General features: G+C 48.3%; 4 protein-coding genes and 1 non-coding gene across 8 annotated transcripts in view; 3 read left to right on the top strand and 2 right to left on the bottom strand.

Annotated features, from left to right (window-relative positions):
- Positions 1–5866, top strand: part of SPTBN2 (spectrin beta, non-erythrocytic 2) — a 36933-nt gene extending 31067 nt beyond the window's left edge. For all 4 annotated transcript variants that reach the window (XM_012757510.3, XM_012757508.2, XM_012757509.3 and 1 more), the window contains 12 exons: positions 236–610; positions 1271–1515; positions 1614–1752; positions 2003–2087; positions 2310–2506; positions 2806–2948; positions 3039–3105; positions 3225–3275; positions 3440–3657; positions 3940–4113; positions 4683–4725; positions 5030–5866. In XM_012757510.3, coding sequence (XP_012612964.1) covers positions 236–610; positions 1271–1515; positions 1614–1752; positions 2003–2087; positions 2310–2506; positions 2806–2948; positions 3039–3105; positions 3225–3275; positions 3440–3657; positions 3940–4113; positions 4683–4725; positions 5030–5257 — 1965 coding nt within the window. In that variant the 3' untranslated portion in view covers positions 5258–5866. The remainder of the gene's footprint in view (positions 1–235; positions 611–1270; positions 1516–1613; positions 1753–2002; positions 2088–2309; positions 2507–2805; positions 2949–3038; positions 3106–3224; positions 3276–3439; positions 3658–3939; positions 4114–4682; positions 4726–5029) is intronic.
- The window catches only part of RBM14 (RNA binding motif protein 14), a 79449-nt gene that overhangs the window by 14475 nt on the left and 38191 nt on the right, over positions 1–26783 (bottom strand). The gene's annotated exons all lie outside the window — the stretch shown is intronic.
- On the top strand, positions 11454–22364 carry LOC105867462 (RNA-binding protein 4B). Its single transcript, XM_012757520.3, is given in 5 exon segments — positions 11454–11670; positions 12335–12758; positions 18573–18859; positions 18861–19249; positions 21766–22364. Coding segments are annotated over 4 exon segments (1092 nt in total). The 5' UTR covers positions 11454–11670; positions 12335–12346; the 3' UTR covers positions 21770–22364.
- On the top strand, positions 15201–15304 carry LOC142870852 (small nucleolar RNA U13). The gene has a single exon (XR_012919181.1). It is a non-coding gene; the product is annotated as a small nucleolar RNA U13 (small nucleolar RNA).
- RBM4 (RNA binding motif protein 4) overlaps positions 15354–26783 on the bottom strand; it is a 32166-nt gene continuing 20736 nt past the window's right edge. The window contains exon 3 of the mRNA XM_076001657.1: positions 15354–16010. Within this exon, the coding sequence (XP_075857772.1) occupies positions 15985–16010 (26 nt within the window). The 3' untranslated portion in view covers positions 15354–15984. The remainder of the gene's footprint in view (positions 16011–26783) is intronic.

Here is a 26783-nt window from a genome sequence, read left to right as displayed (position 1 = left end):
TCCAAGCACCTCCAGACACCTGGGCCAGGGGTGGAGGGCGTCAGCTGAATGCAGCGGCAGCGGAAAGTGGCTGCGTCTGCTCAGTAACTCAGCCCTGGCGATGGAACCTGCTGTGCCCCGAGTGGCCCAGGGGAGAGAAGTGGGTTCTGAGTTTGGCAGGAGCCTCACTCCCCTGGGCAGGGGCCACATCACCAGTGCCACAGCGTCACCAGTGCACAACTGCTTCCTCCACCAGATGCTCCGGGACAAATTCCGAGAGTTCTCCCGGGATACAAGCACCATTGGCCAGGAGCGCGTAGATAGCGCCAATGCACTGGCCAATGGGCTCATCACTGGGGGCCATGCTGCACGGGCCACCGTGGCCGAGTGGAAGGACAGTCTCAACGAGGCCTGGGCTGACCTGCTCGAGCTGCTGGACACGCGGGGTCAGGTGCTGGCCGCCGCGTACGAGCTGCAGCGCTTCCTGCACGGGGCGCGCCAGGCCCTGGCCCGGGTGCAGCACAAGCAGCAGCAGCTTCCGGACGGGACCGGCCGTGACCTCAATGCCGCCGAGGCCCTGCAGCGCCGACACTGTGCCTACGAGCATGACATCCAGGCCCTCAGCGCCCAGGTCTGAGCCAAGTGTGAGGAGGTGGGGGAGGCTGAGAGGAGACTTTGCGGGCAGTGGGGGCAGGGTTCTTGGGAGCCGGGCAGATCCCAGAAGTGCTGGGAGTGTGGCGTCCTCTGGGGGGGTCATTGCGGGATGAGGTTAGAATTGCTCCAGGAGAACATCTCCGCCCAGGGGACAGCCACTGTGTTCACATTTTTAATGACAAGGCTCCTTGAGAGCCCGTGTCATTTTCAGGTGGCCCAAGTGGCCACAGGACTCTTCGTGCCACACGAACATCTATCTGTCTGCTGGTGCCTCCCAGGCTTGAGCTCAGAATAAGCACGGGGCCTTATTTCCACTGTCTAAACCCAGTCAGCACCCCTTTTCCCTTCTTTAGACTAAACATTTTAGTCTTACAATCTTCGAGGACCCTCCCGTCCTGGCCAGTGGCTGTCTCACAGCCTCCTTTACTCTGATAAGCCCAGGCCCTCACGTGAGACCCGACAGCGCAGAGTCTGGCAGGGCACCTGCCTCCACCGCTCCTGGCCACCCCTGGCTCCTCCTCCTGCCTCTCTGGCTGGCGAAACAGGCAGGAGGTGGGCAGCGGCAGCCAGGACCGAGACAGGCTGCAGCTCCTAGGAGCCTCCTCGCTCCGCCTGACCCTGACCTGGGGCCCCGCAGGTCCAGCAGGTGCAGGACGATGGCCACCGGCTCCAGAAGGCCTACGCTGGAGACAAGGCCGAGGAGATCGGCCGCCACATGCAGGCCGTGGCCGAGGCCTGGGCCCAGCTTCAAGGAAGCTCTGCCGCCCGCCGCCAGCTGCTGCTGGACACCACGGACAAGTTCCGCTTCTTCAAGGCCGTGCGGGAGCTGATGCTCTGGATGGACGGTGTCAACCTGCAGATGGATGCCCAGGAGCGGCCCCGGTGAGACCGCCGTGCCCAGGGCCTTTGTGGGTGGTGTGGCTGGACCACGGGGGTGACGGGCTGTGGGCAGTGGGCGATCCTGTTTCTGCACCCGCTAGGGATGTGTCCTCCGCGGATCTGGTCATCAAGAACCAACAAGGCATCAAGGCAGAGATAGAGGCCAGGGCGGACCGCTTCTCCGCCTGCATCGACATGGGGCAGGGGCTGCTTGCCAGGAGCCACTACGCGGCCGAGGAGGTGGGCGGGGCCGCGCTCAGTGCTGATTTCCCTCTGAGCCTGGCTGCTTCCTCGCATTCTTTCTTTGCAAGAAATCTCTCGCTGTCTCTCCGCTCAGTACTGCTCAGAGATTTTCCACATCCCATCTTTCCCCCGGAACCATCTGCCTCTTGGGCGTCAGAAACCACTAGTCCTCTGGGCTGATTCAGGGTTAGGGCCAGGGGACCTGGAAAGGCCCCCGTTGGTGCCGACTCGCATCTCTGCCCCCCAGATCTCAGAGAAGCTGTCCCAGCTGCGAGCACGGCGCCAGGAGACAGCTGACAAGTGGCAGGAGAAGATGGATTGGCTCCAGCTTGGTGAGCTGCCCTGGGAGCGCCGGGTCCTGGGAGGAGGGGCCGAGAGTCTCGCTCTCTGGGTTTCCAGAGATCGAGAGTCCCGGAACCCTGGGTGTGGAGCACAAGGTGCCGACCGCCTGGCCCTGCTCTGGGGCCGTGGCTTCCTCTGCGTCCTTGTTCTCGCTGTGTCCTGCCAGCGCCCACTCTGACCTGCCCTCTCTCCGTGGTGCCCGGCCCCGGCAGTGTTGGAGGTGCTCATGTTTGGGAGAGACGCAGGGATGGCAGAGGCCTGGCTGTGCAGCCAGGAGCCGCTGGTGCGAAGCGCCGAGCTGGGCTGCACGGTGGATGAAGTCGAGAGCCTCATCAAGCGGCACGAAGCCTTCCAGAAGTCAGCGGTGGCCTGGGAGGAGCGCTTCAGCGCTCTGGAGAAGCTCACCGCGGTGAGGGCCTCGGGACCCCGGGGACGCCCGCCCCAACCTGCTGCCCGGGCTGGTGCCCTCTCCTGCCATTCTCACTGCACCAGCATCTCCCGGGCCTGACAACAGCGTGCCCTGTTGTCATGACGACTTCGGGAGTCCTCAGTTTCCCCGGGCGATGCTGACGCACCACCTCCCCCTTTGGATTCTATTCTCCGTCCTTCCTCCTTCAGCAGACTGGAACCGAGACATCTCAGCTTTCCCTAACACCCCAAGCCTTTTAAACGAGACCTTCTGACTCTGGCCCCGGCATTTTTTGACAGCTGGAGGAGCGGGAGAAGGAGCAGAGGAGGAAGAGGGAAGAGGAGGAACGGAGGAAACAGCCCCCTGCCCCGGAACCCAGGGCCAGTCTGCCACAGGGGGGCCTGGCGGACGGCCAGACGGCTCCTGATGCCGCCTGGGATGGGTGAGAGCCGGGACGCCTGGGGTAGGAGGATGAGGCTGAGCCCAGGCAGCCCAAAGACTAATCATTCCGTGTCGCCTTCGGCTGTTCCAGAAGCCAGCCACCATCCGCACAAGCGCCCAGCGTTAACGGAGTCTGCACGGACACAGAGGCCTCACAGGTAACTCGGCGGTCCCCATGTGCCCTGTCAGAATCGTAGTCCCTCTCGAAAATCCCCATGTGCCCTGTCAGAATCGTAGTCCCTCTCGAAAATCCTCTTACGGCTTCCTGTCCTTGCAGCCCCTGCTGGAACAACAGAGCCTCGAGCAGAGCAGCTTCCTGGAAGGGCCTGTGAGTTCCCTGGATGTGCAGGTGTCGGTGGCCGGGAGACACAGGGACCACAGAGGGCATAAGCCAGGGGCTGCTGTCCTGGGGACGACGGGGGGCAGGGGCCCAGCGGAAGCCCGCGGGTCTCTCATCTTGCGGTCGGACACTGACGCTGCTTTTCCCTGCAGGGATCCGGTGCCGGGGAAGAGGCTGGTGGGCCACGGGGAGAGAGGCAGACCCGGACACGGGGCCCGGCCCCTCAGACGATGCCCCAGAGCAGGTCGTCAGAGGCCACCCATGTTGCCACCTTGCCCCGAGGCCCAGAGCCCTCTGCCCAGGAGCAGATGGAGGGCATGCTGTGCCGCAAGCAGGAGATGGAGGCCTTCGGCAAGAAGGCCGCCAACAGGTACTGGCCCTGGCCGCCCGGTGCCCGTGGCCTCCTGGCGCCTGCCTTCTGAGCAGGCTTCCCCAGAACGTCTTCCTAGGCACAGGGAGGGTGCCCGTTAGACTGCGTCCTCTGGGACAGGGGCAGGACTCAGGACCAGAGCAGGGCCTCAGGGAGGGCCAGGAGGGCACAAAGATGATGGGCCTACGGACAGGCGTGGAGCTGGAAGTCCCCGGTCACAGGCCCCGCCGAGGCCAGCCAGGCAGCCTGCCCCACCTCTCGACTGCACCGTGCCCCGCACAGGTCCTGGCAGAACATATACTGCGTCCTGCGGCGGGGGAGCCTGGGCTTCTACAAGGATGCAAAGGCAGCCAGCACGGGAGTGCCGTACCACGGAGAAGTGCCTGTCAGCCTGGCCAGGGCCCAGGGCAGCGTTGCCTTTGATTATCGAAAGCGCAAACATGTCTTCAAGCTGGGGTAGGAACGGGGCGCAGTGCTCTCGGTATGGGAGGGAAGTGGGGAGCGATAAGGGTGAGCCAGGGGCTGGGCCCAGAGGGAGCGGGGGTCCCTGCAAGGGTCACCACAACGGAGTGACCAGACCAGCTGCTTGGGGACAGCTGCAGACGAGGGAGAGGCAGAGGATTGTGGCCGTATTCCACACTAAGGGGGGCAGGGGAGCCAAGACCCAGGCCTGACAACTGACGTCAAGCTGCAGGATTCCCGGGGGTGGGGGTTGGGGGGCATCTGAAGACGGGTCTGGCACTGCCCTGCCTCCTGCAAGCCCGGGGCCGCCCCACCAGCCAGCGCGCGCCTGGCCGAGGCGGGCTGGAGTGGAAGTCAGCGCACCCCGGCCCTCCGCAGCCGGCGGGAAGGGTTGGCTTTTGCACCGTCCTGGGCATCTGAAGAATGGGCAAAACGAGTCTGGTGCGGCCTGCGGCCTGCAGCCAGGGCGTCCCCCCAGCCTGGCCTCTGGGTTTTGACCGAGCTCTCGCCAGCACTGGTCTGGCAGATTCTCAGCTCTGCCTGTGGCTTCTCTCTCCCCACAGCTTACAGGATGGAAAAGAATATTTATTCCAGGCCAAGGATGAGGTGAGCCGCCGCTTCTCCTCTGTGTTCCCTCCCTCCGGCCGTTCTCAGAACCTCCAGCTGCAGCTGCCCTTCCTTCCTTCTCTTCCTCATCTCCCTCTTGGTAACAAGACAACCCGCAGTGTGCCAGCTGGGTGTTGTGAGGGCCACACCAAGTCACGTTCCCCACCTTAGAGGGTCCTTTTTCTTCTGAGGAGAGGAAATAGTCAACTCGTGTTTCTGCCTCCTCCTCTCGCACATCCCTGCTGTCCGCCGCGCCGGCCCAGCAGTGTCCTTGCAGCTGACCAGGTGTCTTTCTGTCCTGCAGGCAGAGATGAGCTCATGGCTGCGGGTGGTGAACGCGGCCATCGCCACTGCGTCCTCTGCCTCCGGAGAGCCGGAGGAGCCAGCAGGTGCCCCCCGGGGAATGACCCGCGCCATGACCATGCCCCCCATAGCGCCGGCTGGGGCCGAGGCGCCGGTCGTGCTCCGCAGCAAGGATGGCAGAGAACGGGAGCGAGAGAAACGCTTCAGTTTCTTCAAGAAGAACAAGTAGTCGGGGCCAAGACTCCGAGGCCATCTCCCTCCTCCCTCTGTTCAGGAAACTGCCAGGGACTGTTGACAGGGACCACCCTCTTGTCAGGATAACTGCCTGCTGCTAGGGTCTGTTGCCAGGGTCAACCCATCACCAGAAACTGTCCCTGGGGACAAGTCAGTGTCCCCAAGGGCAGCCCTTCTCTTCTGCTATTTAATTCCAGACTGGTGGTGGGACCCAGGCAACCCCCAATTCCACTCCCCCCACCTCCTCCCTCGTCCCCAGCCTTAGCCTCTGTCCCCGCCACGGTGCGGACAGTGCCATGCCCTCAACATGGGCCATGTGGGGAACGGCTGCCCGCCTCAGGGTCATCCTCCCACCACAGCTAGGGCACGCCATTCGCGTCTGGTCCCTTGCCCCCGGGACTAGCCAGGAACCTCTCAGAGCTGACGCAGGACCTGGGGGCGGGAATGCCAGATGCCGGAGCTGTCCGTCCCCTTCTTCCTCATCCTCTGACTTGAGTGGCTGCTCCACCTCCACCTGCTCTGAGTGATTTCCAGGTGCGAGTCGTTCAGGGGCAACCGCAGCCTTGAGTCTGGCTAAGGGGGTGATTAAACAGCTCAGCTTCTCTCTCTGCCTCCGGGTGTGTTTGCTTTCCTGACCGCTGCCCTCTGCCCGGCGTGTTCTCACCTCGGGTCCCTGAGAACGCCCTCCAGTGCGCCGGGCTGACCACCACCAAACCTCTGTTTAGACCAAAGAAGTCCGCCGTGGGTTGGGATGATGTCAACAAGCAATGTTGTTCAAAGGCAACGAGGGACTCCTGCCCTGGCGCTCGGCATTCTTCACTCACGATTCTTGAACCCGTTTTTAAAAATGGAAGACTGGGGCGCACTGCCACAGCCCCACCTAGTCTCAGCCACTGCCCAGTCCCGGGGAAGAGTCAGGCACATGGGGGGTGATTAGGGTCCCCGCTGTCTGTCTCCTCCCCAGTGGAATCCAGGGAGCTCAGACGGGCATCCAAGTGGCAGGTTCCCAGCAGGCTGAGCAACACATTGGCGTTGCCCTGGGAGGCCCCAGGACGTAAATACCCATGCAAAGCACAGGGCACGTTCTAGATTTAGTAAAGTTTTAAAGGTGAGCTCACTGGAGGTTTCAGGGCAATGGTGTTTGGCTCCAGATGTTGATGGAAGTAACCACTCCCTGGTGGCCTGCTACAGGCAACTGTGTTCTTTCTTTTCCACGCACACACACAACCATCCTTCCAGCAAAGCAGCCCCCATCTCTAGTGTAATTGGCCAAGGGCCCCAACTGAGCAGATCCGCACTGACTGACATCAGCCACGGCAGAGACAGCATCGGCACGTGCAGCCCCGGAGCGGGCTCCAAACACGACATCTGGTAGACCAGGCAGCACACAGGAGAATTCTTCCTGCTGAGATGTGTGGATTCCGTATTCCACAGTATCCAGGTGATGACGTGGCACAGTGTGTCATGGGACTAAACGGAGTGACACATCAGTGGTACACAGACACCTCTTGTCCTTCAAGGACAATTGTCACATCGCCCCTGCTTGAAGGGTGCGACAGTCATACATTGTAGGGTGCTCAGGGAATCTGGGCGTTGGCACTCCAGGTGGCAAGCTGAGGGCCTGGTGGGAAATCAATACCTGGACATTTTAGAAGGAAGTGTAAATGAGGGAGAGATGTTAGCGGAGGAAGGGTCGTTTTAATGACAAACGCAAGCGTAGGCAGGCAGCCCGTGGGAGCGGTCCCGGTCCCGCAGAACACAGGTGTGAGACTGGGGATGTAAGACAGACACACGGCAGCCGAAGCCACTGTAGGGCACGATTCCTTAAGGACAGGACGTGGAAGAGGATAACACAGGGTCAGGAAGTAAGTCTTGGGAAACACCTTCTGATGGGGGTGGGGGGGCAGAAAGGAAAAGTTCCAGGAAAGACAACAGACGGATGGGGCGGTGAGGGGGATGGCACAAGTCAGAGCACAAAGATACAGTAAGCGCAGGCACCACCGATCCTCGGGACAGAGACATGGACAGAGAAAGGTGGGGTCATTACTTAGAGAAAAATCGATTTGCATTCTTACATAACAACACCTTCAAGAGTGGACTGACCCTGGCTCTGTGCTGTCCCTGTGCTGTCCAACGTGGCAGCCACTGGCCATGTGGCTGCTGAGCATCAGAGACATGGCTTTCCAAATTGAGATGTGCTGTAAGTACAAAACGCCAGATGTCTGCTGGTCGCGGTGGCGCACGCCGGTAGTCCTAGCACTTTAGGAGGCTGAGGCGGGAGGATTACTTGAGCTCAGGAATTCAAGACCAGCCTGAGCAAGTGTGAGACCCTGCCTTATACTAAAAATAGAAAAAATTAGCCGGGCATGGTGGCGCATGCCTGTAGTCCCAGCCACTCTCGAGGCTGAGGCAGAAGGATCACTCGAGCCCAGGAGTCTGAGGTTGCTGTGAGCTAGGCTGACGCCACCGCACTCACTCTAGCCTGGGCAATAGAGTGAGACTCTGTCTCAAAAAAATAAAAATATAAATAAATTACCAAATGTCAAGTACTTAAGAGGAAAATATTTTTAATATTTTTTATTATTACATGTTGATAATATGTTAGATATATTGGGTTTCAAATGTCTTATTAAAGTGGATTTCAACTGTTTTGTTTTACTTTTTTAATATGTTTACTGGAAATTGTTAAATTACATATGTAGCTTATTTCTATTGGACAGCATTGCTCTAAGTGGCCCCCTGACCTACACGTGCAAGGTGAGAACTACAATGTTAATAGAGGAAAACGTAGGAGAATATCTTTTTGGATCAGGGGTAGAAAATAACATCTTATGCAAAACTTCAAAAGCACAAGCTGTAAGATTAAAAAACTGATTAATGTGATTGCATATAAAATAAGGATTTCTGTTCAATGAAGTACACCATGGACAAAGTTAATAATTGGCAGAATGAGAGAAGATATTTGAAACCAATAAGAAATTAATATCTAGAATAATACACAAGGGAGTCTTATAAATCAACAACTAAAAGACTGCAACCTACAAAGAAAGATGAGCAAAGACATGAGTGGGAAATTTACAGAAAAGAAAACAAAAAAAACTTAATAATAACAAGAAGAGATGCTTAACATCATTAGTAACCAAAGAGATACAAATTAAAGCAACAGTGAAATATCACTTTATACCTATTAGACTGGAAAAGTGGATAATGTTAAACATTGGCAAAGACACAGAGGTATAAAGGCCCTCACGTGATGCAGGCGGAAGAGTAGCTGACACAGGTTTTCCAGAGAGCAACTTTGCACGGCTTAGACACATTAGTTCTATGTATACTCTATGACCCAGCAACCCTGCAATTCCACTTCTGGTTTATATTCCCCTAAACTCTCAGATAGAATTAGGGCACACACATAATTACTCCATAGTTAGATATCACACAGCAACACAGCACTTAGTGGAAAAAAGGTAAAAAAAATTATGAGCTATATAGCACAATAAACACCATGTACATAATTTATACAAATGTACACGGGGTGGACCATGGTTAGGTCCAGATTAGAAGAAACCGACCGTAAAAAAGACATTTGTGACAATCTAGGAGAAATTTGAGCATCAATGATGATATTAATATAGCATAGTGCTGATGTTTTAAATTAGAAACACTGAAGTACGCACAAAATGACATTGTCTGAGATTGGCTTTAAAATACTCCAGCAAAAAATGTAAAAAGTGGAGGGGCTAGATGAAATAAGATCAGCAGTATGTTGATAATGTCAAAGCTGGGTGAAGGGTACATAGGAATTCACCATTATATTTTCTCTTTATTTGTGCCTCTTTTGAAAATTTCCACAATAAAATGTTTTTAAGAACTCACATTTAAAAGCCATGTTTGGAACAACACAGACAAAATAATACACACTAAACTCATTAGAATGGCTGCCTATCAGGGAAGGAGAATGGAGGTAAAAAGGATTAAGTAAATAGATGAGAGAAAGGAGATGGAATGGTACAGTCAGAGCTATGAGAAGAAATAGCATGAAACACAGAGGCAGCAGGGTGCTCAAACCTGTAATCCTAACACTTCGGGAGGCCAAGATAGGAGGATCACTTGAGGCCAGGAGTTGGGAACCAGCCTGATCAACATGGTGAGACCCCATCTCTACAAAAAAAAAAAAATTAGCTGGGCATGGTGGCATCCACCTGTAGTCCCAGCTACTTAGGAGGCTTAGGCAGGAGGATTGCTTGGGCCTAGGAATTTGTGGGTGCAGTGGGCTATGATCACACCGCTGTGCTCTAACCTGAGCAACAGAGTGAGACACTGTCTCACAGAAAAATAAAACACAGAGGAGGAAAGGTTGGCGAATTGAAATTTTAGGAGGATGAAATCTGTTAAGAGGACATTAATTTTGGAGACCTCAGAAAATTTGGGGAATTGGAGAGAAGGATAAAATCCAAAATACAGGGTATGAAGGTGGGTGATAAATTCAGACTCTATGTTTGAGAAGTCTGTCCTGGAACACTGAAGGAACCCAAGTTATAAAATGGTAAGATTAGTGAAAACAATGTCAGCAACGGTCAACATGGTGGTGGTGCACATGTCCCAGCTCCTCGGGAGGCTGAGGCAGGAGGATTGCTCGAGCCCAGGAGTGTGAGGTTGCTGTGAGCTAGGCTGACGCCACATCACTCTAGCCTGGGCAACAAAGCAAGACTCTGTCTCAGAGAGAAAAAAAGAGGCCAGGTGAGGTGGCTCAGGCCTGTAATCCTAGCACTCTGGGAGGCTGAGGCGGGAGGATCGCTCAACATCAGGAGTTTGAAATCAGCCTGAGCAACAGCGAGACCTCGTCTCTACTAAAAATAGAAAGAAATTAATTGGTCAACTAAAAATATATAGAAAAAATGAGCAGGTGGCAAATGCGTGTAGTCCCAGCTACTCAGGAGGCTGAGGCAGGAGGATTGCTTGAGCCCAGGAGTTTGAGGTTGCTGTGAGCTAGGCTGATGCCACGGCACTCTGGCCCAGGCAACAGAGTGAGACTCTGTTTCAAAAAAATAAATAAATAAATAAATAATGTAAAAGAAATGGTCAAGATGGTATCTACATATGTCTTGAGTGCAGAAAGAAATTGAAAATGCCCAAGAGGAGAAGGGAAGGGGAGAGGTAGACAGAATTAGGTAGGAGGCAATCGTGCATGTTGGTTATTGAAATTACCCCCTCTGAAACGCCTGGGAAACAAAAAGAATTCAGTGAAAGAAACATATCCGAGTAGTTGGAGTGTAAGGGGCAGGGGCAGCCTGGGGAATTTGTGCCTGATGGTACCAGAGAAGCTGCTGTGGCGCCACCACAATGAGGAATGGTGATTGACACCCCACCCTAGAGACAAACTCAATCCATCCATCTCCATCAACGTCCATGCATCGTCGGAGGGTGACAGTAATCCACCTAATAGCTTCCCTTTCGCCACCAGGAGGAGGTGCCCTTGGACCACAGTTGAATTTTCGACGCTAGAAAGCGTCGGGAGACTCACAGTTGCCTAGACCTCCAGCCGCTTGGTGTGGACGAGACCCTGAGCCACCGCAAGACAAGGAACCTTTCTGGGCCACTCCACTAAGTATTCCCTCGGTGTGCTCACCGCAGACCAGGAACTGTGATGGACACACCATCAGAGCTTGTATTCTAGCTAGAGAGAAACGGCCCGTGTGCACGCACGAGCGAACAAAACGTAAGTGTGACCTGGGTAGAAACGCCTTAGACCTGTCCCACTTCTGCCACATCATCTTTCTGCTCCTTGGTTCTCAGTTCTCTCATCAATAAGTGACACGCTTGCAATGAAACATCTAAAAATTATGTTTAAAGAGACACAAAAAATGATTAGGTTTGCTTAAAACGTGGCGCGCCTGTATTTTTGAAATGTTGCCCCAAGTTGCCATAGAGGCTGGGCGGCCCGTTGAGAAAACCCCTTCTTAGGGGCCCAGCGCGATAACTCTTTGTCACCAGCGCCCCACGCCCCCACCCCCAGTTGGCCCAATAGCTCGTCCCATTGTGACGGCTAACGACCCCGAGCTTCCCACTGCCCCGGGACGGTGGTTACGTCCAGAGCCCTTCTGACGCATGAGCGGCCACCCCCTTCCAGGGTGGTGATTGGCTGGCCCGGGCTGGGGGCGGGCTAACCTCCGCTCCGCAGGGCCGTCACCAGCTGGCCCCGCCCCCGCGCCGGGCAGCCATTTGTTTGCGGCCGCGGGATTGGTCGCCCGGCTCCCGCGAGGGGGAGGGGAGGGAGGCAGCGCGCACTCGCGCGTGCGTGAGCTGGCGCGCGAGGAAGGGCCCGGTCGCGCCGAGGCTCGAGCGGCCGTCGCCATTTTGTAGGGTTCTCTCTGACGCGGGAGCCGCCGCCGCCGCCGCCGCCACCCGGAGGTGAGAGGGCGTGTTGTGTGTGTGTCTGGGGAGCCCGAGGGCAGGCCGGGCCCAGCCTCCCGCGCACGGGGATGGCCCGGGGTTTGCGTTTCTCCTCTCGCCGCGGGAGGTCCGGGGAAGACAACGGGAGGAGGCGGGGCCGGGTCTCCGGAAGGGGGCGGGGCAGGGGTCGGGTCGAGTCTTTGTTGGGGCCAAGGAGCTGGAGGTTGGGCCGCTGGGCGGGGGAGGGACCCGGTTTGGGGCGAAGGGGACCTTTTTATTCTTAGTCTCGTGAAAGGTGATATCGCCCGGAGGAGAGGTACACAGATTTCCCTCCAAAATCTTGTTACCAGGCACTCCGATAGATGCCTCTTGCCTTCTGCTGGGCTTTTCTCTTTCCTCCCTATTTTAAGACAGGAAACCGCTAATCCTGTTACTTTAATGCGCTCCATTTCACGGAGGTGATGGACTGTGCCATGCATGCTGACCCCGGACCTTCTGTTTGCATGTCACACATAGCGAACAGCCTTAAGAACAAACCGTTCTTCCTCTACTGAGGAAGAATAATGAACGTCAGTGTGAGTGAGGGTCTTGAAGGTGCCAAGAACTTTGGAGGATTAAACTAAAATGCTGCAGTGTACTGAAATTTCCCACCTCACTTTGAAATCTTGTTTTTGTCTTCCAGGCTCTTGTCAGGATGGTGAAGCTTTTCATCGGAAACCTGCCACGGGAGGCCACAGAGCAGGAGATCCGCTCACTCTTTGAGCAGTATGGGAAGGTGCTGGAATGTGACATCATTAAGAACTATGGCTTTGTGCACATAGAGGACAAGACGGCCGCCGAGGATGCCATACGCAACCTGCACCACTACAAGCTTCATGGGGTGAACATCAACGTGGAAGCCAGCAAGAATAAGAGCAAAGCTTCAACCAAGTTACATGTGGGCAACATCAGTCCCACTTGTACCAACCAAGAGCTTCGGGCCAAGTTTGAAGAGTATGGTCCAGTCATCGAATGCGACATCGTGAAAGATTATGCCTTCGTACACATGGAGCGGGCAGAGGATGCAGTGGAGGCCATCAGGGGCCTTGACAACACAGAGTTTCAAGGTGAACTGCTCTGGGTCCTGGGTGGCAGAACTGAGTGGGGTCTAGCTCAAGACAGAGGCAAGAATACAAGACCATGGGACTTGGCAGGGTGGTCTCTTCCATTCTATTTTAGATGGAAATAATAGATTACATTTACCACTCTTAAGTATAATTTACTTTGGGGGAAGCAAATGCTTCCCCTTTTTAGGTTTGCTAAGGTGTTCCTCAACAACTGTGTAGAATCACAAACTGTGGGTTACTTTATCCTGCAGGCTTCGTTCATTTGTTTGAGTGCTGTCGGAAGTTTAATCTGCCTGGGCAAAGGAGTACCTCATGGGAGATGGGAGGATAAAGGTCTGTGGCTTACCTGCTTATTTTGTTATGACCAGGAAGCCTTATATTTGAGGTTTTAAATGTTTAGCACTTATAGTTTTTACTGCCTTGGGTGATGGGTAGTGGTGGGAAAGAATAAAAAAGACATTTAGAGAAATCTCTATCATATAGATTTGGGGGAGTCTCTTTTGGGTGCTCAAATTTGTTCAGTCTGTGGACTAAATGAGCAAAGTCAAACAAACAAACAAAAAAACATGCCATGGACTGTTCTCCACCTACTATTATTTAACCTGAATGGGACAAAAAGGAAATTTCTAAAAGTAACAGATTGGATGGGAATGATAGTCCTGCTTCTGAAGACAGTCCAGTAAGGGCATCATAGTTTGTGTCATATTATTTATGCCAATAATATTGTTACGTGCATTGTCATTAATATCACAAAGAGGTTGCCTGAAGATTCTCTAGAACTGTACTAATATGGTAGCCACATGTAGCTAGTACATTTAAATTAACTGAAATTAAGTAAAATTTTTAAATCCGTTTTTCAGTTGTACCAGACATATTTCAAGCATTCAGTAGTCTTATGAGGCTAATGGTTACCATATTAGTGCAGATAAACATTTCCATCATCATAGAGAGTCCTTTTGATTAAAGTTGTTCTACAAGTTTTTTGTTAGCAGTATCATTGTGGACCACATGTTCACAGTCACTTTTGTGGCTCCTAAGTCAATACCCCTTTTCCTGAGTGCCATTAATGCAGTTGTTATGAAGTACTTAAGGGTCCTTTGCTAAACCTAGAAAACACAATGAGAAGAGAAATAATGGGAGAAGAAGAAAACGTGACCAGAAAAGGATAAGAAAGCTTGCAAATAGTAGAGATGGGTAGTGGAACACCATAAAGCATCTCTGGCGTCAGCCTTGGCCTTTAGCTGTTCTTTAAAGCATAAGGCCAAGGTTGCAGATACTTGATTCCATTAACTAGTCATATGACCTTGGACAAGTGTTTTAACCTCTGTGCTTCATTTTCCCCACTTTTAACGATCCCTGCCATACCTCCCTCACAGGATGGCAGTGAGGCTAGAATGTGGTAATAACTGTGAAAGTGTTTTGACAGTAAAAGCACTATATGGTGAAAGGTGAGTGCAGTTTGCAACTACGGTGTTTCTCTTCTGGTTATTTAAAATGTGATACTGAAGCTTTCCTTATTTATTTTTTAATTTATATTTTTTCTTCAATTACTTCAGAATGCTGTTGCATTTCTTTTTTCTGAAACAGAGTCTCATTCTCTTGCCTAGGCTAGAGTGCCGTGGCGTCAGCCTAGCTCACAGCAACCTCAAACTCCTGGGCTCAAGCGATCCTTCTGCCTCAGCCTCTCGAGTAGCTGGGGCTACAGGCATGTGCCACCATGCCTGGCTAATATTTTCTATATGTATTTTTAGTTGGCCAATTAATTTTTCTATTTTTAGTAGAGACAGGGTCTCCCTCTTGCTCAGGCTGGTTTCGAACTCCTGACATTGAGCAATCTTCCTGCCTCGGCCTTCCAGAGTGCTAGGATTATAGGTGTGAGCCACCGAGCCCGGCCTGCTGTTGCATTTCAACTTTAAAAAGTATTCTTAATTATTTTAATTTGATGGGGGAGGAGAACATGGTGGGAGACTGGGAAAGGAAGGTTTTCTCTTGGCAGGTAATAAGGAAAATGTAAAAGAATATAAAGTCAGGTACAAACTCTGCAGAGGTATTCTAGTCACATAATACAGCATGCCCTTGCCTTTTTAATACACAAACTGAATAAAAGGAAAGGGGCAAATATATGTTAATTGGAGAGGAGTTGGCTTAGGATGAGTACATCTTAATAAAGCATGTGCAGTACTTTAGGAAGTGGGTATCTGAATAACTCAATGAAGTAGCCATGAGATTTTTAAAAACATCACTTCCTTAGAAAGCACAGACACTAAAATGAATTGAAAAAGAAAAATTCTTCATTTGGTTTTCATGTTCTTAGCTTGGCTCCTCCGGAGAGAGGACTCTTCTCTGAGTTATACATTTAGACATTTTTGTAACTAGCTCTGGTTTTCTTTCCCCCACAGGACAAGGGAAAGTTTAGTATTAGATCATAAGTTGCAGTTTTAGATCCTTTTGTAGTTCATAAGCGTGATGATTGGGTGTTCATGCGCATGGGTGAGATGTGCCTCCCTGAAGCCTTGTTATGACATGGGCATGTTACCCATCTGATATGGGGGAGGGGGAGGGAATTGCAGTTTTACAGAATATACAGTCTAGATGCCAGTTTGACATATTTTTTAATTTCAGTCATTTACTAATGAAGCCATTTCTGTCATCTACTAATGAAGGTAGTGCCACATTAGGCATCTTTTGAACCTTTATTTCTCGATGTTAATGGCTGCCATTTAGGCTTCTGTGCAAGTCATTTTAGATATGACTTCTAAAAGGAAGCAGCAGACTCGGAGTTTACCTGACTCTTTCAGAAGTGTTTCCTCTTCACAAGCAGCATTGAACTGAACCACTCTACTTAACACACACAGTTTGCGTTGGAAGATCCTAAAGAAGCTATTCCCAGGTAACAACTCAGGCAGCTGAATTGGGAAGGATATATAAGAGTTCAGGTGTCTCATTTCTCCCCATATGTAAACAAGTATTAAGTCAGAGTACTGTTGTGTATCAGCTACATCCCCATCCCTCTCTCAGTCTTGGCACTTGATAGGAGCTCAGAAATTAGTACCCCCAAGTTTCTCACCTCAGCATTTTAATGCTCTTTTCCCTTCCAGCTTTCAAAGAAAATACTTTTATTGGGCAGGTTTTCTGGAAAATGTTGGCAGCAGATTTCAGTAACTTTTGAAGGTCTGAGAAAATCTTTAAGCTTTTGGCCTGTCCAAGTGTAGTGGAGTGGAAGAATTTAATCTTCTTTCAGTCTTCTTTGCCCTGGTTCCATAAGGTAGTAGAGAAGCACAGTATTTTTCAATTATTATGAGAGCTTTAGAGGATTTAAATTAAAAGCTTGTTAAAACCATTGGAAAGACTGTTTAAAAAAAAACAACACATCACTTCTGTTATAGCTTTTTTAGTTCTAGGTTAAAAAATTGTTACCTGGATCTTCGTCCTTTTCACAACTACACAGAGGTAGATTTTGCTACAAATGTTTATAAACTTGGGTTCCCACCCTTTAAAGAAAAGCAGGAATGAAGAATGGATTTAGTAACAAACATCAAGGTAAAATTACTAGGTTTTGTTTCTAAAAAAAAAAAAAAAAAAAAAAAACCAGACCCAAAATCTATAAAAGTGCAACTTTAATTGATTTTTTTTTTCCTTTAAAAATGTTACTTCTAGGTCTCTGGATTGGCTGCTTTTTAGATTGACATGGTTACTCTGATTTTAGAATTGGAGCAGTTTGTGTCTTGTCACACAGCTTAATGTCACCATGCATGTCTGAAAGCCAAGTAATTTGTAATCCTTTAGTCTAAATTATAGGGAACTCTGCATTTGAGATATAAATTGGAGCAGAAATCTCTGTTTCTAAGTGTAGCATTGTGGCCCTTAATAACTTCTAAGAATTAGAATGGGAGTGTTTAAATCTCTGAAAACAATGGGATGTCTAAATGCAGCTTCCAGAGAATTATTGCCATTTAGTATCTGTTGGTTGTATCAGTGGTGGTGGTGGATGCTGCCTGTCTGCCAGTAGCTGGAGGTATACCGCCTGAGCTCCTTCCTTTGTTTATGCTAAAGAATGGGTTTTCAGTTGGAGGTGGCAAATACCAGAAACTGGGGTGGTAGGAATCTTAGACATTGGGCAGAACTGAGTTTGACTAAAATGATATTACTGCACTAACCCGCTCCCCTCTCAGGGTCAGTGCATGCCGCTGTTCTGGCTGCCATCCTGAATCTGGCTGTTTCTAACAGGATGGTGGAGCCACGAGGCCTATCGCATAGCTGCAATCCAGAACAAGGTCTGTTAAAGAGAGAATAACTGCTGATCGTGGAGGGGAGAATTGTTCTGATCAGCCCCTAAGAATGACGAGAAGCTCCTGTTCTCTATGTCTGTACTGGCTGCTGTTTCTTTTGGCTACAATTTGAAAAGCATTAACTTGATCTCTAAAAACCTTAAGCAATTTGGGACTAAATTACTGCCACAATTACTTCTTTTCCTAAACTGCTTTTAAAGGCCTCAGATATTTTCATCAGTAAGGGTCCCTGGGTTTAGTGGTACACAAGCCCTGGGCAAAGATTGTTTCTTCTCTTAGCTGTACTTCAGTGTTGGTCATTTTCTGGAAGTATGGATGTGACCCATTTGTATGGGTTCCCAGAGCCCTTTAGGCAAATGCTGCGTTTTTCTAACAAGTAGGTAATCCCCTACAAAGAATTTTAAGCTACCTGGTAGGATGAAATGCTCATCATTCCATTACATGGAAACACATTGTCCTTTAGTAACCCATACTGTTTCAAGATCTAATACTTGCTGTTGAGACACCTTGGACAAGTAGTTTTCTTTTCCACAGTAAGCATGCATTCACCTTTGTGAGAAAACAGGGGGCAGGTTGAAATGTGGAGGGTATTATAACTTCCAGAGGCACTGGAGATGAAGGAGATGATGAGCCAAGGTGGATCTGTGTACCCATCGTAGGGAGCCTTCTGATGACACCTGCAAAAACTGCTGCAGGAAACCAAATGGACAAAAGATTGCTGTGGGTTTTTTTTTTGAGACAGAGTCTCGCTTTGTTGCCCAGGCTAGAGTGAGTGCCATGGCGTCAGCCTAGCTCACAGCAACCTCAAACTCCTGGGCTCAAGTGATCCTCCTGCTTTAGTCTCCCGAGTAGCTGGGACTACAAGCATGCGCCACCATGCCTGGCTAATTTTTTTCTATATATATATTAGTTGGCCAATTAATTTATTTCTATTTATAGTAGAGACAGGGTCTCGCTCTTGCTCAGGCTGGTTTCGAACTCCTGACCTTGAGCAATCCGCCCGCCTCGGCCTCCCAGAGTGCTAGGATTACAGGCGTGAGCCACCGCGCCCGGCCTGCTGTGGTTTTTAAACTACAGTAAATGCTCAGGCCTTACATGGCCCTGAGTTAGTCAGTGAGAGGTGAGTAAGATGCCTTCCAAATCTGGCATAACTGAGGTTTTGTTGGATATTTGATTTGGAAGTATTAGCAGGTTTTGAATCATTACAATTAGTAACACTCTAACAAGTGAGGAGTGGAAACTTTTTCAGATTTTGTGTTTGGGGGGAAAGGAAGTGTGGAGACAGAAGCAGGAAGGAGTCTGTTCTGCTGGTCTGAGTAGACAATATTAACCCAAATTGGCTCTGAGGACTCAAATTTTCTAGCTGTCATCTGTATTAAAAATTCATTTTGACTACTTTTTTGAGGGGATTGCTGAAATAGGGTCACAGGAGTGTGTATGTGTCTTCTGCCAACTAGTTTCATTTAGGAGAGGATAAAGAATGCCAGTGAGTTATAATAAATCTTCTTACATCTATTTCCTCAAGGCAAAAGAATGCACGTGCAGTTGTCCACCAGTCGGCTTCGGACTGCCCCTGGGATGGGAGACCAGAGCGGCTGCTATCGGTGCGGGAAAGAGGGGCACTGGTCCAAAGAGTGCCCAGTAGATCGTACAGGTCGAGTGGCGGACTTTACTGAGCAATATAATGAACAGTATGGAGCAGTTCGCACGCCATACACCATGGGCTACGGGGAATCCGTGTATTACAACGATGCATATGGAGCATTCGACTACTATAAGCGTTACCGGGTTCGCTCTTATGAGGCGGTGGCAGCAGCAGCAGCAGCTTCCGCATACAACTACGCGGAGCAGACCATGTCCCATCTGCCTCAAGTCCAAAACACAGCAGTGTCCAGCCACCTCAACTCCACTTCTGTTGATCCCTACGACAGACACCTGTTGCCGAACTCTGGCGCTGCTGCCACCTCAGCTGCTATGGCTGCTGCCGCTGCCAACACTTCATCCTATTATGGAAGGGACAGGAGTCCGCTGCGTCGTGCTGCAGCTGTGCTCCCCACCGTTGGAGAGGGCTACGGTTATGGGCCAGAGAGTGAGTTGTCCCAAGCTTCAGCAGCTGCACGGAATTCTCTGTATGACATGGCCCGGTATGAGCGGGAGCAGTATGTGGACCGAGCACGGTACTCAGCCTTTTAAAAACTGGAGGTGAGAGTGGGGTGGGTGTGGTTAAGAGATTCTGTTTAAGTTCTCGAAAGAGACCTATGCTTCATAGAGGGGGCGACAGCCACCTGTTTGCTGTTGGGACAGTATCTAAAGGTCCAAATTACATGTCTTCAATATTTCTGTAACTTAGGTTCATTTGGCCTTCTGAGGTTTTATTGTGTGACTGTAACCAACTTGTTCCTTCTGAGAGAACAACAAACTCCATTTGTTGGTGAGAATATTGTTCTTTAATCAGTTGTGAGCAGATTTGAGTTACAGAAGAATATTTAAGAGAACTAACATTTGTTATGTGCCCTCTGTGTATATTATATCATCTAGACATTAAGCCTTTGAGATATTTTGTCTTTTACTGGGAAGGGAACTAAGGCTCAGAGAGGTTTAGTACTTTGCCTAAAGTCTGTTGGTAAATGATAGGTAGAGTCAAACTTCACGCTCAGACCTGACTTCAAAACCCATGCTCTTGCCACTACAAGAGTACAGTAGTGTTAACCTGAGAGTACAGGTTCGGGAGTTAGTAATAACACAGTGAGGATTTTAACAATAACTTTAGGCTTCCAGTTTGCTGATAAAACTACACTACTTCTTGGGTCATTATCCTTTATCAAAGGAAACCCTTCTAATAAATCTACATGCCAGATAAAGTCCTATACATTTTAAATGTTTGCCTGAAAGCTGAATGTTTTGATGCTCTGTCCCATAGAGTCCTTTTCTTACTAGTAATCCCAAGCATCTTGTCCTGTATGGGCACGTAAGCCCTATTCTTCATAGCCTGCGATACTATCATTTAGAGCCTAACGTTTCCCATTTCTTCCAGCAATTTTTGGTTTTGTTTTTTAAGGGAGGAACATTTAAAGAATTAGATAAACTGGTAATTTGCTAATGTGCATAGCATAAAATCCCATAGGTGGTGAAGCCAGTGCCATAGGCTATGAAAATTTAGTGTTTCCTACTTCAGGAAGTGTGTAGCAAAGGTGTTGGAATGGCAAGAATAATTAGAAGTATTCTAGAGATGGATAAATGTCTTCATCAGAATGGAAATGGCATTGTGACTACTTTATATTTTCATGGTTTTCCTTGTACCTGGAAATTGAGTATCACCTGAATTGGAGCCCCAATAGCAAGATTAAACTGAGCTACACTAAGTGTCCAGTGTTACTAACTTATCCCTTTGGTATATATGTAGAAGAAAAGCAAAGCCATAGGAATTGGCTCTTTTAAGTGAACTGAGAAGCAAATATGGCATGAACCTGTGATAAGTTATATTGTATATGGCCCTGTCAGCAAGGCTTGGGATCTCCTGAGACCACTGTGCAACAAGTCTTTGTTCATGTGTTCATGTGTGTGTGTAGTGGATAATCTTACAACTTGCAGAGTATGTCCTTAATTTTTACTTACTTAACGTAGCTGGATCTACCATAAGGTGGGATATACCCTGAAGTAAGCTGGTGTAAATCTGTCAGATAACCTATTTCACTCAAATATGTTTCAAGATTAAATTAGTATATTGTGATCTTTAAAAGGTATTGCTAGGGCATTTTAAAGTGAATTTTGACTACAAGCAGTGGTTGTTCAACTAACCTCTTTTTAGTGATGACTTTTAAAGAAACTTACCTTCCAGGTGTGAACCTCAAATGGACTGAATAACCCTGAGTTGGTTGCAGTCCCAGGAGCCTGATGTTAATGAGGCTGCCAGGATGAAATACTCCAGAACTATTGGGGATCCAAATTCGGGTCTCACCTTAGCAGAACTGATCCAAGAACGTCACAGCTTTTGAAGTCGATTGGCACAGATCAAGACCAAGATTTGGCCCTTTGTCTATAATAAGTAGAGGAACTTGGTGTGAGTTAACTTTTTTTTCCCCTCAGCCATTGGTGTCTGGAGTTCCCATCAATAGAAGAATTAGAGAATTCTAGGAGTGATTTCTTCTTTTGATTTGGCAAGGGAGATGTGGTCAATTAGGGGAATCACTGGAACTGTGGCTCTAAATCTGTGACAGTGTGACACATAGGTGTGTTACTGATGGGTGAATGGCCAATTGCTCCTTGATACCCTACCCTTTGTGACTATCATTTCTGAAAGCTTATTTACTATGAAAGAGTAAAATGAAATACATTTAGAATAGTGCAGTTGGCCATATATGAGATCTCAGCATCTTCTGCTTTTCCTGGACCCAAAAACTAAATTGTGGTTCTTAATGTGTGCCCTTTGTTGGCCTAAAACATGAATAAGAAAATAAGATGTATTTATCACCAACATAATATCCTCCAAGTAGATTGCATCTTGTCCTATATTTAGCTATAAGTACATTCCTGTGTATAGCTATTGGTAGACTCCTAGGGGTAATTACATGCAATATAAGTTTGATCCAGTCTGACTTGGTTGTTTTGTTCTTTTTTTTCCCCTCCCTGGAATACAGGACGAGACCAGGGCCCCTGTACTCGGAGCCAAGCTGCTCTCCAGGCATTGTGTAAGCCTCTTGTGTTGTGCTCTCTTTCAGGTAGGATAATTGCGGACTGAACCCTCGGGCTGCGGTCATATATGAGAACTTGCTCCGCGCGGTCCCCTTTGCCGGGATGTTTCCATTGCTTCATGTTTCAGTAAACAAAGGAGTTTGTGACCAACTATGTTTTCTTTCTTAATTTAATTCTTCTAAGTTGACTTTTCTTTCTTCTTGATACTAGTCTTTGTAGCTTTTCACTCTGTTCCTTACATTCTCAGCCTCTGAGCAGCGCTAGGTAAGGATTACGCTGGCATCCCCTTCTTCCTGTGCAATGGAACCCCTCTCATCTTGCTTTCCCTAGGAGTTGAACCCTTCTCCCTGCCTACCTACCTGGCAGCATCTCCTTTCCCTTTAAAATGACCATGTAGTGGGCAAGCAGCCTTTTACTCTTCTCTGTTAGCTCTGGACTCTAACATTGAAGCTAATCTTCTGAAATTGTTAGGACCATTGGGGGTTTTGTTGTTGTTGTTTTGTTTGTTTTCTTTTATGTCTGACCTGTGATCGTGGTACAGCATTAGCTGAAATTTAGCCTTGTTTTACTCCACTCCTCCCACTTTTTTAAAATTTTTTTTTGACAAATAAACGTTTCTAACACTTGAGTATTTTTTTATGTTTGTGTGACTGTTATTTATAACTGGTATTTTCTGATTCTTTCCCAATTGTGATCAGGCTACAAAATTCAAATAAATGCATGTCTGAAATTTAGGTGGAGAAGGAAAGATTTAGTGAGGTAATAATATGGCTTCAGTAATAGGTGGTGAGAAATTAGCCAGAATCCTGAGACACTGCTAAATATGCTACATCTGGTAGTCAGACTCGTTTTCTCTAAATTAGAGCTGCTAGTTATTTAGAGAAAAGTTTAAAGGCTCACAAACCCAGATTAGTAGTGATAAAAGTAAGCCCTCCATCAGAAAAAGGCTGAGGTAGAATAGCTCCAGGGGCCTATCAGGTTGATTCAATTTGACTTAATAGTTTTCTGACAAGTATAAAAAATGTACATTTTTGCTTGATTAGCTCCCTTCCCCAATATTCCTCCTTTTTTAATTTTTAAAAAATATTCATTTAAATTCATTTATGAGCTATTGAAAGAGGTCTCTCTTCCCAAGGTGTTAATATTCTGCTAGGATTAGACTTTTGCTCAAAGGGAAGTATCATAGTATTTTGAGCAGAAAAGCAGATAAGGTATTACTGATTAGCAGTGACAGCATTTTGCAGTAAAGTATGTCTGCTAGAATTTTTAAAAAGATTTATGGACATTTTATCATTGTTTAGATCCTTATAAAGCACATTTAACAATAGACTCAACCTTACTTAAGCTTTATTGTAAACAATGACATGTAAATTCTGACTACATGTGAAATTTTACCTACAGTTATATAGTACTTACTTTCCCCACATATTTTATCCTTAATCCTGAGAGGTAAAGCAAAAATTTTCCCGTATTTTTTGAGGGGATGAGATATGACAATCTACAGAGGTTAACCTGTCCATGCACACATTCCAACCAGAGGTAAAATACACAAGGCTCAATATTCTCCAGAGAGGCTGGGCTGTCCCTGTTTTATAAAAGGGAAAATAAGGCAAAGCCACTGGGATTTCCTTGTGATTGATTTGCAAGCCACTGGAAGAGGCAAGAAATAAGTATGTGCAGGGTTGCTGGTTCACCAGAATCTCTGGTGGTCATCTGTGCTAGGTTTTGAACAATTTAACATAGTTTTTAATGTATCTCATTTCTATTTCATTGGCAGAACAAAAAAATTAGATTGATTCTGCAAGATAGTTCTATGTCAACGCTGCCCAATAAAACTTTGGCAGTGATGGAAGTGTTCTTTATCTGTGTTCTCCAATTTGTAGCTACTGGCCACAGGTGGCTATCAAGTACTTGGAATATGGCTAATACATCCAAGAAACTGAATTTTTTTAACTTAATTATAATTTAGCCACATTTGGCTAGTGGCTACTGTATCGGACAGCATAATTTAATAGTGAAATAAGTTTCTTATATGAGGAGAAAAAGCCTTTCATAATTGTATAAAAGAAAAAATCCTTTCACCCTTCCAAGGTAGATAAACACTGGAAAGGGTTTGTTTTCAGCCAATGAAAGAGGACTATTGAGTAGAAACAAATGTATTTATTTCTAAACCTCGCCTTCATGCAATGAGAAATTGCATGTTGTGGGCACAAAACTCCTTTTATTCACCAAGACCATTATAGACCATTTCAGAGTCGCATGAAGCCTCCCAATGCTAAAAGCTCCTAAATTCATTTATCAGCTATTTGAATACCTACGATGAGCCAGGATGTGGGGACATGGTGATGCATGAAACCTGTGGTGCCTGGTAGAGAAGCAAACCTTAATTACATTTGTGATAAGTACTACGGAGTTGGACAAGTACAGGGGCTGTGAAACATACAACAGTGATTAACAGGGGTGGGGAGGCGGTTATTCCAAGTGGAGGAGGGAACACATGTGAAGGTCCATGATCAGGATGGATATGACACCCACTAGGAACCAGAAAGGTAGCTCTGTGGCAGGAGAAAAGCTGTGCAATAGAAATCTGAAGATGTAAGTGATAGGCACAGTTCATGGAAAGCCTTGTAAAGGATGGAGGAATTCATTTTTACCCTTTGAGTAACTAGAAGCTACTGGGTTTTTTTTGTTTGTTTTTTTTTTTGAGACAGAGTCTCGCTTTGTTATCCAGGCTAGAGTGAGTGCCGTGGCGTCAGCCTAGCTCACAGCAACCTCAAACTCCTGGGCTCAAGCAATCCTCCTGCCTCAGCCTCCCACGTAGCTGGGACTACAGGCATGCGCCACCATGCCCGGCTAATTTTTTTAATATATATATCAGTTGGCCAATTAATTTCTTTCTATTTATAGTAGAGACGGGGTCTCGCTCTTGCTCAGGCTGGTTTTGAACTCCTGACCTTGAGCAATCCGCCCGCCTCGGCCTCCCAAGAGCTAGGATTACAGGCGTGAGCCACAGCGCCCGGCCAAGCTACTGGTTTTAATCTAAGAGATAACAGGATCAGATTCATTTTTCCTAAAAGATCACTCTGGAGAGGAACAAAAGTGAACATCATTATAAATGTGAGATTTAATCCCAGCACTATCAGAGACCAAAGAGGGAGGATCTCTTGAGACCAGGAGTTCCAGACCTGCCTGGGCAACATAGTGAGACTCTGTCTCTAAAAAGGGAGAAGAGAGAGAAAGAAGAGATTTCTCTGAAATGTAATAGAGGTCTCTCCCCTGATGTCAATAGAGTTGATGTTGTAAAGGAAGAAAAAAATACTTCGTAGGTAGGACAAGGGATTCAGGGGATAATCAGGGAGATGGGATTTAAATCCTGAGGTTGATCAAGACATGAATAAAGGGATGGGTGTTATTTGCAAACCCTAACATTTGTTGAGCACCTCTTCTGGGCCAGGCCTTGCCTGAAGGATTTGCACAAGGCACCACTGAGGGCTAAAGGGCAGTGAAGATCAGATAGGGGCCCTCAGCGACCTTAAGAGACTACAGAGAGACAGGACAGTATATGGTGGTTAGGAACATAGGTCTGAAGTCAGAGTTCTGGGGTTAGAATCACAGCTCCACCACTTACTAGCACTCAAAGAATTAACACCTGTCACAACTGATTGTAACAATGTAAAATGGTAATGGCAATGAGAAAGGTAAAACCACTGCTAGAGTTCAGAAAGAGAGGCAATTATTTATGCAATCCTACTAAAATTTTATAGTTTATTCTTTGTGCCTTAAGATTGAAACTTAAAAATATTTCTCTTTTGAAATAGAACTATACTTATCAGTAAGTAGTCCACAAAGACAGTGAAATGTTTGTGAGGGATGGTGACGGCCAAGGGGATGTCCTGGGCCACAGCAGGTGGGGGAGATGACTACTCCAGGCCCTTTACCTCCATGAATTTCTTGAACGGTCAGCTGTTTTGGGTTCTGAGCCCCTGCCCAAGCAATCCCTAGCCGTAGCAGGAGCACTTTGTGAAGCGCTTGAAGTATAAGGGAAAGTAAACCCTAGAGGAGGCACAGACCTGCACCACAGCCCGTCTAGCAAAAGCTCCTGCAGCCCAAGCCTCATTCTACCTTCTAGGCAGGTCTGTGGCAGCCTCAGATTTAACCTCTTCCACTGATTTCCAACCACATAGTGAAGTTATATGGCAAAGAAGGATACAAGGTCCTTGTGGCACTCAATGGACTGCAGAGAGCTTATCCTGAGGGCAGAAAAATGCCAGCTGTCTGCAAGATGGCCCAGAAAAGGGTAGCAGCTTGCCCAAGATTGGATTCATGGCTTGTTAGGATTTGTCTCTTTGTACAAACCTGGTCCTCAGAGACTGTCACCTGCCCTAGGAGATTAGAGAAGAGGAAGGAGGGGGGAAATAAACACACATTCCTGGGAAGAACTGTTAGTTTGTCAGAATCAATCTCTGGGCTTTCTTGAGGAAGACCAGGACTAGGCTATACAGCTATAAGTGCAAAAAATGACTGAAACAGCTCCAGGAACCCACTTGGGAAGAGTCTGATGAGATGAATTCAATCAAAAGTGCCTTAGGTTTGCAGGGTCTTTGAGGATCCAGGCCAAATTTAAACCACATATCCATCATCTCTCACAAGAACCAAGTGAGGTAGCATTATTGGCTCCCCCAGCAGTTAAGGCAAGTGAGGTTTAGAAAGTTTAAATAATGTGACTCCCCCTTCTCCTTGCCCCCGGCAAGACCCCTGGCTCCTAGTGCTTGTTCAGCACAGCAGAAAGCTGTAAGAAGCTACTGCAATGGAGACGAGCAGTTGGCTAAGGGCCCAGCAGTCTTAAGGGTAGACCCTGTCCATGTGGAGGGGAGGCGATGATGGCCTTGGCCTGCCCTCAGCTCTGGTATCTCAGAAGTAGGACACTGCTGTGAGAATTAGGAAAGGGAGTGGCTAGGGCAAGGGCCCTCCTCTCTGCACTATCAGTACCATTGTATCCCCCCCTCACTGGGACATGGCCAGTATATGTCACCTCTGTATAGAC

Source organism: Microcebus murinus, chromosome 4 (assembly GCF_040939455.1).
Source record: "Microcebus murinus isolate Inina chromosome 4, M.murinus_Inina_mat1.0, whole genome shotgun sequence".
Lineage (NCBI taxonomy): Eukaryota > Metazoa > Chordata > Mammalia > Primates > Cheirogaleidae > Microcebus > Microcebus murinus.
Note: the sequence above shows the minus strand (reverse complement) of the source record. Positions and strands in the feature narration are given on the sequence as shown.